The 15,772-nt window shown below is 47.6% G+C and overlaps 2 protein-coding genes across 3 annotated transcripts in view; one reads left to right on the top strand and one right to left on the bottom strand.

The window, feature by feature from the left end:
• LOC135811918 (uncharacterized) overlaps positions 1 to 9,407 on the top strand; it is a 55,781-nt gene extending 46,374 nt beyond the window's left edge. For both annotated transcript variants that reach the window (XM_065325182.1, XM_065325183.1), the window contains one exon: positions 8,556 to 9,407. In XM_065325182.1, coding sequence (XP_065181254.1) covers positions 8,556 to 8,821 — 266 coding nt within the window. In that variant the 3' untranslated portion in view covers positions 8,822 to 9,407. The remainder of the gene's footprint in view (positions 1 to 8,555) is intronic.
• A 5,140-nt stretch (positions 9,408 to 14,547) lies between these two features.
• The window catches only part of LOC135811923 (uncharacterized), a 72,624-nt gene continuing 71,399 nt past the window's right edge, over positions 14,548 to 15,772 (bottom strand). Inside the window, exon 11 of the mRNA XM_065325187.1 lies at positions 14,548 to 15,540. Coding sequence (XP_065181259.1) covers positions 15,519 to 15,540 — 22 coding nt within the window. The 3' untranslated portion in view covers positions 14,548 to 15,518. The remainder of the gene's footprint in view (positions 15,541 to 15,772) is intronic.

The following is a 15,772-nucleotide window of genomic DNA, read 5'->3' on the forward strand; positions in this document are numbered from 1 at the left end:
GCCATCTCCTTGAGGAATGCCTTTCGTAGTTGGAAAGGCTGATTCCACCCTGACCTCAAGAGTGGTGTTTGATATGAGGTACCGAATGATGCGTAGCTCATCATCAGTTACAATCTGTTAGCTGCTCAGCACACTCAGTAGCTTGTTTCTGTTCACAGTTTAAAATGCTTTACTGAAATCAAGGCCACGAACATGAATTTCCGTGTCAAATCTTTCCACAAGAGACGAAAGCCACCTCTTGCACCAGACTACGTCCGCCGTCGACCTGTTGCAGCAAAAGCCAGGCTGTCCTGGTGACAGAAATTTCTCCACTCCCGGTCGGATTCTATTCAAGATGATAGTTGCTTTATCGCCATCATAATATTGGGGCACCATTGCCCGTTTGGTCTGCGATACAAAATAAAATTTCGACAACAACAACATAAGAGAGAGGCTCTTCCTGAGTGAGGTTAGCAAAATGATCGGACGGAGGTTAGCAGGAGGACCTTTCGGTTTGCCAGGTTTCTGCAGCGGGATGAGGGTGCCTTCGCCGACTTTGATTCTTCGATGATTTTCAAATACGTTATTGAGCATTGCTGATATGAGATTGGCTATTGTTGGTCCGCTGTACTTTAGAAGCTCTCCTGGTAGCTCATCAGGACCACATGCACGTCCATTCTTTAGGCATTTTAGAGCACGAATGACTTCTGTTGTGTTGTCAAGAAGAACCCTTTATTTCTCATCAACATCCCTGTATAAAGAAGCACATCGAAGGTGTATGCGTGCGTGCATAGTGAGGGCACGTGCGTACGGGATACGTGCACAGTGCAGACTACTGTACTACTACAACATCTCCCCCCTCACGGGCCGGGTTAGGCCCAGAAGGGATAAGGAAGACAGAATGCCGTGTGAAAAGAAAACACGAGCAGGTTGCATGCAGCACAGCCAGAGGAAGGGTAGATGGGAAGCCGAAAAAGAATGGAACTGAATAGGCACAACGAAGCATAGCGGACTGAAATCCAGCAAACAATGGAATGTTACGAGCTGGAACTGGCAAAGTATGGACTCGAGGAGAGAGAGAAAACAGAGGGGATAGAAGAAAGAGAAAACCAAACCATAAGATAACTGTGATGGCCTAAACAGCAATCAGGTGTTGGCGTGTGCGGCGAACAATGCCGGACGGTACCCGGATGTGATACGACCGCGGTTCGGAAGCAGTGCAGACGACTGATCCACGGACGCGATGACTAGGCGTAGAGATATCGATCACCTCGTCGCCTGGATGAAGGGCTGGTTGAATAACTGAGCGGTGACGCAGGTTGTACTGCCGAACGGACTTCTCCTTTTAAGACGAATCAGCAGCAGAAAACGACTCTGGGATCACGGTGGACGGTTGAAGGAGCTCGGCTGCGGTGGGAACGGCAGTAGCGAGACGCCGACCCATGAGGAGCTCCGCTGGACTGTGTTTAGTGAAGCCCAGTGGGGTACTGCGATAAGCCAGCAAGGCCATCTGAAAGTCAGCAGCTGTTGAGCATTTCTGCAGGAGAGACTTGACAGTGCGGACTGCTCGCTCGACTTCACCGTTTGACTGGGGATAGTGAGGGCTGCTGGTTTGGTGCTCGAAACCCAAGCGCTGAGAGAATGCGTGGAATTCCGCTGAAGAAAACTGTGGCCCATTGGCGGAACGGATAATGGCGGGAACTCCGTGACGAGCAAAGACAGAGGTGAGGTGCTCGATAACGCGGGCGGATGTCGTGGATGTCAGTCGTAGGACCTCGGGATACCGAGAGTAGTAGTCTACGACCACCATGAACTGGTGAGTGGCATACTGGAAAAGATCGATTCCGACGGTGTGCCATGGTCGGGGTGGTGTCGTTGATGAGATCATTGCCTCGACGTGTGGTCGACGGAACTCACGGCATGTGGGGCAAGCCTCGATCAGGGCCTTGATCCCATTGGAAATGCCCGGAAACCAGACCGTGGTCTGTGCCAGCTTCGTCGTACGCGACACACCCTGATGTCCTGTATGAAGATTGTCGAGGGTGTCCTGCTCGAGGGAGCTGGGAATGAGAACTCTGGATTGCATCATGATGAGCTCGTCGTTGATTACGAGATCGGCTCGGACCGGCCAGTAGCTGCGGAGAGGTGCAGGATGATCCTGTATGCTCGAGGGCCAGCCATTACGGATGAGACGTGTTATGTCCTGGCATGTTGTGTCGGCCTTCTGTGCTTGCAGCACAGCGCGTGTAGGGCCGGTGACCGCTGAGACACTAGACACGGCGAAAGCGGCGAACAGGCTGCAGTCGGCTTCCAATGAGAGGTCGTCACATGAAGCTGCGCTGTCGGCTGGAGCTCTGGAGAACGCATCGGCGCTGGTCAGATGAGAGCCAGGCACATGGGTGATGGTGTAGCTGTAGCGAGCCAGACGAAGGCGAAAACGGAGCACTCGGGCAGGCAGCTCATGCAGTCGCTTGGTGCTCAGCAGAGGTACCAGGGGCTTGTGATCGGTCTCTATCAGGAAGGTGTGCATACCGAGCAGGTACATCTCGAAGCGACTCGTGGCCCAGGTGATTGCCAGTGCTTCCTTTTCGATTTGAGCGTAGTTGCGCTCCGCTGGAGTGAGAGAGCGGGAGGCACAGGCTACGGGCCGCCACGTTGTCTCGGGCGAGGACCGCTGGTAGAGCACAGCGCCGAGGCCATATGACGATGCGTCTGCGGATAGCTTGGTACTGTAGTTGGGGTCGTACAGCTGCAGACAGGTGGGCTTGCAAAGCTCCTCCTTGGTGGCCTCGAAAGCCGTCTGTTGGGCGTGGTCCCAGGTCCAAGCTTTGCCTTTTGACAGGAGCTCTCTGAGCGGTTGGCTGATAGAGGCAATATGCGGTGAAAATTTCCCCAGCTGATTAGCGAGACCCAGGAAACGACGCACGTCTGAGGCCGACTGCGGAGTTCTGAAGACCCGGATAGCTTCGGTCTTGCCGTCATCAGGTCTGATGCCGTCGGGAGTGAGGTGCACCCCGAGAAACATGAGATCCGAGGCTGAGAATTGGCATTTAGCGGGGTTCAGCGTGAGACCCGCTAGGACGAGGCGCGTGAGAACGGCACGTAAGCGGTGATCGTGTTCCTCCTGAGTGCGACCGTGTAACAGGATGTCGTCCATTTCACAAACGACGCCCTCCAAACCCTGTAGGATGGCAGACATCCGCTGCTGAAATATTTCCGGTGCTGACGATATGCCGAATGGAAGCTTAGTGTAACAAAATCGACCCTGAGGTGTGATGATGGTAGTCAGAAGCTGGGACGCCTCGTCGAGTGGTATTTGCCAGAATCCACTGTTAGCGTCGAGCTTGGTGAAGACTGTGGAGTCGCCGATCTGACCGAGTGTCTCGTCGACTGTAGGGAGCTGGTGATGCGAACGACGTACGGCATCGTTGAGCGGGTTTCAGGTCTCCGCATATGCGGACCGCACCTGTAGCCTTCGGTACGGCGACCATTGCGGCGCACCAGTCTGTTGGCTCGAGGACACGCCGGATGACGCCCAAGGTCTCCATGCGCTGCAGCTCAGCTTCTACCTGTGGGCGGATTGGCAGCGCCACGTTGCGGGTTGTGTAGAGGCAGAACGGTTTGACACCGTCGGTGAGAGGAATCGAGTAGGGCTCCTTGAGGCTGCCTAAGCCGGAAAACAGGGACGGAAAGTCGGCGAGCACGGCTTCTGGAATCCGGTCAGCTGCAGAGGGTGCTACTGGAACAGGTTCAGAGCCGGGAGGGATAACTGCCGCGCTCTGCATGGAGTTTGGCCCGTCGTTTGGCACGTCGGAAGACAGCTTTACGTCTGGAGGAACGCCGTCATTAGAGAAGACGGGCGTGATAAGACCCAGAGAAAGTGAGTCGCTGCATCTAAGCAATGCGTGACGGAGCCCTTGTACAACGCACACAGTGATAACGGCGCTGGCACCGGATGCCGGGTATGTCACAGACTCTGTGAACAGGCCAACGGTGTGGAGCGGTGTGTTGGCGGCGCTGATCAGCCGTTTGGTGCACGGCTTGAGCACTGGAGGATTCTGGAGCTGGTGGTACAGGGCGTCTGAGATAACGGAGACATCTGCACCCGTATCAATCTTGAAGTCGACGCAGGTGCCCTGTAGCAGCACTCCAACTCTCCACGACCGTTGGCTGGACTTGACGTCGCCCACGAACAGAGCTTCTGTGTTGAGAAGCGCTCTGTTATCTGTGTAAGTGTCGGACACCTCGGTTGCAGACACGGACTGCTGGTTACGGCGAGACCGGCACACTCGCTCGTAGTGGCCACGTTTTCCGCATTGACGGCACTCTTTGTCCTTGGCAGGGCAGGTGCTCCGCGCGTGAGGTGTGCCGCCACAAAATCCACACTCGTTGGTGCCTGCGCCGCGACTGGCAAACTGAGGTGGTCGATCCCCTGACCGTCGTCCCGCCACGTGTTGGCCAGCCGACACCTGTGACAGAGCCAGAAACTCTTTTTCTCCTGCCTGGGTACCCGTACGCGCTCGGACGAAAGAGTCGGCCAGCTTTGCTGTCTGGTGAGCGTCTAGCTTAGGCTGCTCCCTGACATGTCGCTGGTTTCCTGGGGGCAGAACGGCGACCAATTGCTCTCTGACAATCTCATCCGCGACCGTCTGCAGGGTGGGCTGAGAGCCACTCGATACGGAGTGCGACATCCACTTGTCGAACAAATCGAACAGACGGTGAAATACCTCCGTGTAGTTGCCGCAGGAGGGGGACACAGCAGTGGAGCGAAATCTCTGACGGTACTCTTCTGCGTCAAGACGGAAACGAGCCAGAACAGCTGCTTTGATGTCGGTGAACGTCTGGGACGTAGTGGGCAAATTATTGTAGGCACTGAGGGCTTTGCCCTTCAAATACGGAATGACGGCCAAGCCATGGCGAGAGCGATCAACCTGGTGACCGTTGAGGAGATGTTCAGTGGCAATAAACCATTGTTCTGCATCGTCCTCGTCGTCCAAACTCCGCAATTTGGGAAAAGTTGCATTGCTGGTTGACACGGGGGCGGTTGGTGCAGACACCTGTGTGAGTTGTTGCAACAACGCCTGCGAGAGCTGGGCCTGCTGCTGTTGTTGTTGACTCTGCTGCAGCTGGTGCTGAGAGAGTAGAGCTATGAGCTTCGCGAGCTGCTCATCAGACGACGACGTAGCTCCGGCGCTTGCGGACGTCGTATCCAACCCGGCGGGAGGCGAGCTCATGACTGGAACGGGCGAGGATTTTCCCTTCTTGCGGCTCTTTCCCGGCATGAAAAGGCTGCGTCCAAGCACCAATGGGGAAGTATAAACCGAAAGAAAGAAAACCCGCCGCTGCCACCATGTTGTGTTGTCAAGAAGAACCCTTTATTTCTCATCAACATCCGTGTATAAAGAAACACATCAAAGGTGTATGCGTGCGTGCATAGTGAGGGCACGTGCGTACGGGATACGTGCACAATGCAGACTACTGTACTACTACAACTTCGGCCTGGGTAATGGGATTGTTAAGAGATCGCGGGATGCCTTCAAAGGCATCAATCATCATGTTGCTAGCCGGCCCAGGTTGCTCCTGAAAGTGCTTGGCTACTATTTTGGCTTTGCCTTCATTGTTATAAATCTGCTTGCCATCCACACCGTCAACAACAAGTTCACTCCCAGATTTGGATTGGAGCTGTTTCACTGCTGCAAACATCTGCATAGTATCCTTGAGGTCTTCAATTTGCTTCACCTTTTTGTCCAGATATTCTGATGCCAGCTGATGTTTTATCTTCTTTATTTGTTTTTGAATTCTATTTCGTTCCTGCTGCAGTTGCTTACGGCTTAAGATATCCTGCACACTGTTGATGTCCATCCAAATTTTTTTCTGTAGCTTTGACAGTGCCTCCACCTCGCCAGTTGCATATGGCAGTCTGGACTTTGGTTTGTTGCCGAGTACAGTCCCGGCAACACCCCGCAGAGCATTGTTCAGGGAGTTAATGTTGAGGTTTGGCCCCGATCCACAGCAGAGCTCAGTTGCTGCTTCCCCCATTTTCATTCCAAACTTGCGTCTTGTTTCACTGCGGGAAAACTCGACAAGATTTAGGGGTTTGGCTGATGGATGTTGACCATGGGCTTTCCATACGCAAGGCAGTAGTTTTCGTGAGAAACGGCATGAGACAAGGCGATGATCCGATGATGTCTCAATTCCAGCATAACTTCTGGCATCCTGCAGCAATGACTTAGTGTTGTGTTTACACAGGATAAAGTCTATTTGATTATAGATCGGGGTTCCACGAGGAGTCCTGCCTTCCCAAGTCGTGAGGTGGCGGTTGGGATGTTGAAAACACGTGTTCGCAAATACAAATACATTCATGTCTGCAAACTGCACAAGCGCGTCGCCCTTCTTGTTACGCAGCCCCTTCACATGACTGCCAATGCAAGCCTCTCCGTTTCTGCGCGGTCCGACTTTGGCATTGAAGTCGCCAAGTACCAACACAAGCGCGCTCCTCCGGAGACCGTTGACGACATTCGTAAGTGTGTCTTTAAATTTCTCCAGCTCATCGGGATCCTTCTTGGTGATGAATGGCGTTGGGCCGTACGCATTGACCACGCTGAGCAGTAGCCAACGATCCGCGGTCCCGTACGGTACATGAAATTGAGCGGCAGCAATGCGCTCCGTGGTTCCGACCGGCCATGCGCTGTGCAAGGAATTCGCAAGCAATCGCAGGACAAGAAACCCCAGCCCTCGAGCTCGTGTCTCCGGTGTAAACCTCAGTAGCCGGTATCTCCCATTTCGCTCCTTCAAGTTCTCCAGTAACTTTCGTTCCTGCAAAGCAAGTAAGTCTAGATTGAATTTTTCAGCGTCGCGAACAAGCGCTCGCCGCTTCCCAACTGAGGAAAGTCCTCGCGCGTTGAGGGTTCCAAATCTCCATTCTCGTTCCGCAATTCAAAAATAACAACAATAATACACGGTGTGTGTCACACCATTGAAAGACAAAGCCAATGCTCCTCAGTGCTCAAAGAGCTTGAAGAGCGAAAAAACTTCAAGTTGTCAGCTCGAGACTCAAAAAATAGTCATGGTGATGATTTTCCGCGCCGAATTTCTGACGCTGCATTTATGTCCCATGCGCGTCAACAGTACTTCGCACTTTCCTTTTCCCACGTTGTGACCTCAGGCTTCCCAGTTTCGTATGTTAAAACACTATAATTATAATAGCAGCTTGATCCTATAATAATTACCACTAGTCCTCTTTTGATTATGAAGCTGTGCAATGCCTTACCTTTATTACGTACTTCACCCGGTCTATGGCGCAAACTAGCAAGACCGGGTGCTCACCTGAGGAGGCGCGCCAATGCGGGGCCTGGGCGTTCGTAGTACGTCATTGGTCGTGGATTCGATTAGTTGGGCGCCAAATGTCGTCTCGGAAGGTTGAGAACGAACTGCCTCTTCTATCCTCGACACGCCACACCTCAAAACGAACTAGTCAGTGGTTTTTCTCTAGAGCTAGAGAGAGAGAGTTTTCATAGTTTACTTCAAGCGGCGACGGAAGAACTCATAATGGAGAACTAACACTGACAACGAATGACTGACGACTGTCAACAAACGTCTGACTCTGACAACGAACGACTGACAACTGGCGACGACCGTCGGACAACTGACGACTGACATGGCAAAAGGAAAACATGATATCAGAAATTGGTGCCCTCGTCAGCACAAAAGGTGGTGTACTCAGCACAAAAAGGTGCACGTGTCAACAACAAAGCAGCGCAGCAGCATGTACGGGTCAGCAACAAAGCAGCGCAGCAGCATGTACGGGTCAGCAGCACAGAGACACAAATACAGCAGCAGCTACGACAAAGAGACAACACGTGCAGCCACATGTACACACAGAGACACAAATACAGCAGCAGCTACGACGAAGAGATAACACGTGCAGGCGCAGGAACAACATTACTTTGACTCGTGGGCGGATTTGCTTAGTCTCGTGTTGGCATTTTCACTTACAAAGCTGGAGAACGCGGTTTTTTGTTCACTTTGACGAGGAAAAGCAGAATTGGCCATTTGTAACTCTAAACAAGTAGCTTCTCCTATCACCACAGATATTATCGTTGTGAAAACGTTCGTGAAAATTACAGCATTCCAGAGCGATAGAAGCGGTTCTCCAGTTGGATGCTGTCCGGAAAAAGAATTCACGAAAACAAATAATTTTTGTTCCAACCCAACTCCTCCCTCCCTCCCTTTCAGAACCTTTAAAAAGTGTTGACGAATACATGTAGATGGTCAATGTATATACAAGAAATGTCGCAAGTCTATCACTACTCTTAAGGCCATGTACATGTAAGATCGTATCAATATTTTCTGAAACGGAATTGGTCATTCCCTCCTATCCCATAACGAAAGTATTTGGTTTCGTGAAAATGTTGGATATTGATTTTATCGACGACTCATGAGCATGCATTCGCAAAACACGTTCAAATTTCACTCAACAATTACACTTTTTTAGGGCTTTGGTGCATAGAATAAGGGACTAATGTTTTTATTCGTTCCCGTTTACTCTCTCCCATTCTCTTTTTCTACCTTTCCAGGTGATGGAGGCATAGGAACAGGCGTTATAATACTGATTGGCGGGATTGGTGGCTTGTTAGTGGCTGCACTGATAGTAGCTGTGTTAGTTTTGATAATACGTCCCGAAAAGCCAAGTCAACCAGCAGAGACCATGCCCAATCTTACGGAAAATGCAGCATATGGAGACGCCGGCTTTGCAGAAAGTGTCCTCACCAAAAGTGATGCTTATGGAGTAGTTCAACCAGCCGAGGATCCACATTACTCGTATGTGGATGTTCACCAATAGTTGTTCAATCCCTGCATTTCTTGTGGATACATCCGTGGTCAATAGTATTGCCTTCTCGATACATACGTATGTACACTGTATATCATGTGCACATTCACATATCTGAAGGTTTGTGGTTTTTCAATAATAAATAAAAAAATAAAAAAATATAATAGTTAACTGTGTGGTTTGTATCCTCATAATAATCCATTTTCAAAAATATGCAGGTTCAGCCGTTTGACACTAGTCGTCAGAAAGCCCCACTGTGACCATGGCTAAGAGTATCGGCCACATTCCTTGTTTCAGAACATGTCGTGTCCAATAGTATTATTACTAACCTGTTATTTTGTCTAGAGTATTTGTTCCGAATCAGGAATGTGCATGATTTCAGTGAGAAAATGCTGAAGTCTGCACTGTATGTATTAGCTGTCCAGAAATGCCTTTTTGTTCTTTAATGTTTGCTTATACGCATGCTATTGGAGCGTGTCTGATTGCAGTGTGAGTATACCGCTCTTGAAGTGCACAATATAATCACGACCATTGCCGACCCGAGCAGAATGTGATGTTGCAATTTCAAGCCCAATTCGCGTAGGACGGAGCAACAACTCACGGAAAAATGGGCCGAAAGGTACATGTACAAAGGTACAGATCTGAAGGAAGTAACATACCCGAACTGACTATGAGGACACATCGGCCAAGGTAGTGCAATCTTCAGACTAGGAAGTGACCAGTGGCTTTCCGAGTCAATTTAAGGAGTGAGCTACTTCTCATTCAATTTTACAAATCTTTATTTTTGGTTTTCCTAGGATCATCGATATCGAGTTCATTGATACTAAGTTCAATTAGGTTAAACAAGTCTGTTGTCCCAACTCAATACACAGGGAGCAGGGAGTGGTGCTTTCTTGCAGGCTTGCTGAGTGGAAGCTACGACGCGCTCAGCGTGTGCTCGGGATGGCAGTCAAGAGCCAGTCAAGTTAGGAAGAAAGCGTGTGTTCCTCGCGGGAGCAACCAAATTCATGACTAATAGAGAGAATTTAAAAGATGCACGTTAGTTCTGTGTTTCTTCTCTTTTTTAACATTTATTACTGGCTCAGTATCCGAGTTTAAATAAGAGGACGGGAAAGTGTTTTAAAACAATTTTCCGTCCTCGTATTGTTTGAACTAGCTCTGCCTCTCGGTATTGAGCACTTTCCTGAGCAACCTGGAACCTCTCTGGTTTATAAGACACTTATGCATGGACATGTGTATCCACACGCTGAAGGTTCTGGTGGGGCTACGAAGGTTTGCAACGAAAAAAAGGCTGAGCAAGTTATTGTCAGGTTGGTTTGCTTCAATTGATGTTTCAATCAATGAAACCCAGTATGGTCATGTGATTGGCCAATGCAAGCCTGACGAAGCACCTCCTCGTTGAGGTGACATTTGGCAGCATAGTAGTCCAGCAAATGGCACGTCGGATATTCTAATCTTCCCAAACCTTGCAGTACTGGGCCAAGCTCGCCAACAAACATCTGACCAATGGCATACATGTTTGCAAGAAACTGGCAGCTTCTTAGATGTTGCCTTTATTTTACTTAACCATAGGTACAGGCATTGCCGCTTTCTTGCTGTGAATCATAAATGATGCCACAGCTCCTAGGCTATGATTAGATTCGCCTGATAGTTTTGTGCCAGGATAATATTATTATATCACACGATAGGCCATTCCTTGCAGCTCACCAGCATGGCCCTTTGCATGCTTTCACCAATTGGCATTGATGCGATGCTGACGGGCTTCTTTGTCCTAGCTTCTCTCCTTTCCTGTATCATGGCGTGAAAATACAGGATGGGTAAATGGAAAAATGCGCTGAGCAAACTGAATTTTCTCAAAAAGCTCTGGCCACGTGGCCAGTCTCATAGGCTCGATCCAGGTCGATAACAGCCTTGAAGGCACAACGTGCAATGCTGTGTACCTACAAGGCTCCGGCGGATTATGCTCGCGAAATCATGGAATTATGCTTTCATGGATTCTCGCATTATGCTCGTAAAATCCTCATTTTAGGGAGGTTTCGCTCTACGGAATTACGTATGAAAATAACGTAGGAACTGCACGGAATTTTCATACGTAAAAATCAGAGCGATTGGGTTTCGCTCTACGTGATATCTCCACGACTGCTAAACATGCCGTGTTGCTTTGGAGACGCGTTGGCTGCATGCGCCCGCCGCATGCACCATGAACCGAAACCGCGTTTCCCTTTTTATTTTGCACGTTGGTGTACGGTATGTGTACCTTGTGCTTCGCGCGGCTTGAACGTTGCCATGGACAAATGCGGAAAATGCGAAAAAATATTTCAAAAAGTCCTACGGAGGACCCAACGTTGGAAACAGCTTTCCTACGGAAATTCGTAGAGAGAATTACGTATGAAAGTTGCCCTCGCTCTCCGGCGCGTACGAAATACGGATTTTCATACGTAATTACGTAGACCGAAACCTCCCTATTATGCTTTGGCACCAGGGGATATTATATTCACTTTGTTGTACTTATGGAGCCTCAAAGTTCGGAAAATTGTGCTTTTTTCGTACTTGCAAGTTGCAAGTGGCCATAAGTACAACAAAATACATGAGTATCCCCATACCAAGCTGCAAAGTGTCCATGCATGTCAGAGATCCACATGGAAAATAGAAAACATCAGTTCTTCTATTCATCACTTGATTTGTTTTGTATAGTAAAAAGTAAGTAAATTATCGTGTTCGTCCCGAAGGGAACTCACGACAATTTCTTTTGTACTTCAGTACTTTTGAAGTAAAAGTATTATTTCATTGCCAAATTAGTTTGAGTTACCGTTGAAATCATGTTCAACTCACGGTCTCCATAGCCTGCAGTCATATCATGACTGCTAAAATCCAGACTCTCATGACTTCGTAACATGCATAATGTGCAAATGTAATGTACATGTACATGTACACGGAGTTTTGCGGACTACCCGCCACTATCTCGTCCGCTACGGGATACCTAATGAAGGCTGATTCACTCGCATCTTCTGCTACATGTACTGTATCAGTGTGAGAAAGAACTTTGAAGAAGACGAGTTCGAGCATACAATACCGTGACTGTAGTGCCATGATTTCTACCCTGCTTTTCATTGAAAACACTATCTACATGACCTCCGAACCCTTTACCATGCAGACCACCAGCACTGATCAGGGGGTCGGATACCAGTTGCCAGCACTGTACATAGGAACACATGAGTACGAGTTATGAAGCAAATGAAGCAACCGTCCACCCATGCAACAGTAACACGATACACGTCTACGGTCATGTATGATCGAAGCACGAAGAGTGCAATTAGATAGTAGCAACTGGTTCTTCACAATTCGCGAAAATTGCCTTCGTATTTATCTATGATATTTCCGATCCACCCAAGAATGTCAACCAACAACACGTTTCATTGACCACAGGTACGCCACCGACATGAGGGTCAAAAGTGTGGATGAAGATCCAAAACCTATGCAAAGCGCCAGTTATTCACGGCGAGAAAATCCAATGTTCCCCTACTCCTCTCCTAAATGCACTCGACAGACTATGGTTAGTTAAAAATCTAGGGCAGAAAAGCGAGATATTGGGGTAGTTGTGAAGCTGACATGATGGAGAGGGATACAGGGCATTATAGGGTACCTCACTTCAAACTCTCCAACTACGGTCTCTTCGCTGCATATGTTCACTTCACTTCCAAAAAAAACAAATAATATTAGATATAAATTGAATGCACCAAATTTTCGGGCATGGCCCATCTTCAGGGTGAAAAAGAAAACCATTCAACTGAAGATGGGCCATGCCCGAAAATTTGGTGCATTCAATTTATATGTATATAATATAACCTAACCAGTTGATTATATGGGAAATATAAACCTGTATACAAACCGAGGCGAAGCCGAGGTTTGTATATTGGTTTATATTTCCCATATAATCAACTGAGTAGGTTATATTATGCTTATACTGAGCTGATATACAAACTCCCCTCTCCCCACAAGGGTAGAGATTGGAATTCCAACCCACAACCATGGCTCGACGAGTCTTCCTTTCACCAACCTGTGCGGATCAAGTACAAGACTACCACTGACTCTGTGCAGTACATGCAGTGCAGTACCATCACACACTCTTTGTGACTTCAGTTTTAGTACTGAAGTACTAGTTACATCGGAAGTAACAGCTATGCGCCAAGTAAGTTAGTTAGTTTGAACCTCACAGTGCTAGTGACCGTTACCGCGCGCAGATCTCACCGCGGGCTCTGTAAAAGAACCGTTTGCTCATTAGAGACATAGAGTTCGTCTCCTTTCCAAAGTAAGAGTAAAATGAATCAGCACGAGCCTGTTGAATCGACTCCCAAACGTTTCTTTAGTTCTTCTGAGGACGACCACGAATCACGATGCCATTATTCAAGCAGCAGTTTCCAAGAACACTGGCAGTGCCACGGATTATGGCTGTGCATGTTCCGTCCGCTCTGCGAGGGACGCGGAAAGGAGAACATCGATTGGAAAACCATCAGTAGTGAAGTTCCGTCGCCCCTGCTATCTGCATTCTATGTCGATGCAAAAACGCAGGAGCGGCACGCGGGGCTCTTCAGCCGCACATGTCGAGTGCTGCGCTTGACAGACGGAGTGCTGAAACAGCGAAAGAAGGACAGCCTCGAACGTCAGGTGCAGCACAAGGCACCAGTTACAAAGGACGACGTTGTATTCTTCATCGTTGACGGGAAAGAGATCCTGAAGTTGGGACCGTCGTGCATGTCGAAAAACCATCAAGGCGGACTGCAGGTCACTAGTGTGATCCTAAAAAAAAGGAGTTTATATACCAGTTTATACACCAGTTTATATACCAGTTTATATACCAGTTTATATACCAGTTTATATTCTCGTCATCGAAGTACCTGTTATATGCAAAATACAAGTCTGGAGTGTTGTGTGGGGAGAGATGGGAGTTTGTATACAAGCTCAGTATAACTAATATTATTTGTTTTTTTTTGAAGTGAAGTGAACATATGCAGCGAAGAGACCGTAGTTGGAGAGTTTGAAGTGAGGTACCCTATAATGTGTGAATGGCTGCAATGGAGTCTGCGAGTGCTTAGAAAAGGGATAAAGGGCCATTGTTTTATTGAAAGGTCTAATGGCGCAGCTCACGATTCTATAGCTAATCTCCAGATTTACAGAAAAACAGTTCCACACGTAATTGCTGCTCTACAGTTATTCATAAGAACTATACTCTCCCAAACCCAAAAGAATAGGGCTTGAAGCTTCTATTTAACAGTAGGCCTAAAGGCATAACCAATGCTGGCTTTTGGATCTACATGGACCGTTACTGTTACGTGGATGCATGCATGCTCTTGTCATTCGTATTTTGTTGACCCAAACGCCAGACAGATTGGCTGGACCTGGTCTTCCTGGTCCTGGAAACACTACAGTTACAGAAAGCCATCACACGTGCGTGCAACACCAACACAAGGGTCTTGTCCACCACGCACAACAATGAGCAATGCGGGTCCAACGTGACCAAGCAATTGTAATCTGTCTGTCTGTGTGTGTGTCTAATCTTCCACCAAAATCAATTTCAAGTCATAGAAATGACAATAGGACCTCAGTGGACATATATTAGAACTCTCATGGTACACGTCCTTTGAGCTCTGCACGCCATACGCACACTGCAATCAAATTCAGGATAAATACTGAAGATTATGAATCCTAATTTAAGGTGTAAAGAGTACAATCTCACTTACTGATCCTAGCTGTGTAATGAAATATAAACTTTTTGCTCTCGCAAATCAAATACCTCATCAACATATCTCTCAATGAAAACAGAAAGCCTAACAGAAAATCTTTATCTCCTCTAAATTTAGTGAAAATGATATCCAGCCCCAATAACATGTGCCAAGGTAATGAAGGAAAAACGAAAAGATAGGCCGCCATCGGACATGAAATATAGCTATCATGATGTACATAATAATGTTAATACACATCTTTTGAGTTCTGGACATAATAACCATACTGCAATGAATTTTGGATGTACATCCAAGATAACTAAGCCTAGCTGTGTAATAAAATAGAAACTTTCTGTTCTCGCAAATGAAATACCTTACCAACATATCTCTCAATGAAAACAGAAAGCCTAACAGAAATCCTTAATCTCCTCTAAATTAATCGAAGGGTTACACCGCACAGAGAGGCATGTATTCCGGTTTTCATTAATGACAGTCTCCAGTCCCTATAACATTATACGTAGGTAAGTAAACAAGAACCAAAAATATTTACAAAAATCTCAAATAGCTTTCTTAAATGTCCTTGCTTGCCATAAATAGAAATGAAGCAAACCAGACATGCATAGATAAAACAGCACCTAATATAGCGATTGGATATGAACGTGAGAAACATTTCTCGGATGAACAAATTTAAAGCAAACATCTGCATGTGTTTTACATACCTACTTTCAGCAATAGAATGCGTGATTCCCGAGGAATTGTATGAAGAGAGAAGGGCTGCTGTCCACATAAACTAAGAAATGGACAGCACAAAATGTAGTTACACTGATAGTTGGAAAATGCATGCGTAGGAAAAATAGCGTACAAACCAGGTGTACATCTTACATACTAAGTTGGTTCCACTCTTCATGCAACACACTGGTTGGATGGTTCAGCAGCGTTAGCAGGGGACTTCACTCTGATATCTCGGGCTGTGACGCTGAGGGCTAGAGTTAGCCTGGTTGATCCTCGTTCCTTCAAATATTATCAAAAGAGCAGAGTAAACAGATAATAGGAGGCATCTAAAGATACGTGTACCGGAACTAGAGATACACTATAGCATGATATGTCGGTCACATTAATACAAACGCAGTGATTAAATGAGCTCGATCTCATCAAACATCCTTCTATTATCCTGTATGGTTAATACTGATATTTGACCGCTTAAGACCGATTCACAATACAACTTTCTGCCACTCGACACGCG

This window comes from Sycon ciliatum, chromosome 3 (assembly GCF_964019385.1).
Source record: "Sycon ciliatum chromosome 3, ocSycCili1.1, whole genome shotgun sequence".
In the NCBI taxonomy this organism is placed as follows: domain Eukaryota; kingdom Metazoa; phylum Porifera; class Calcarea; order Leucosolenida; family Sycettidae; genus Sycon; species Sycon ciliatum.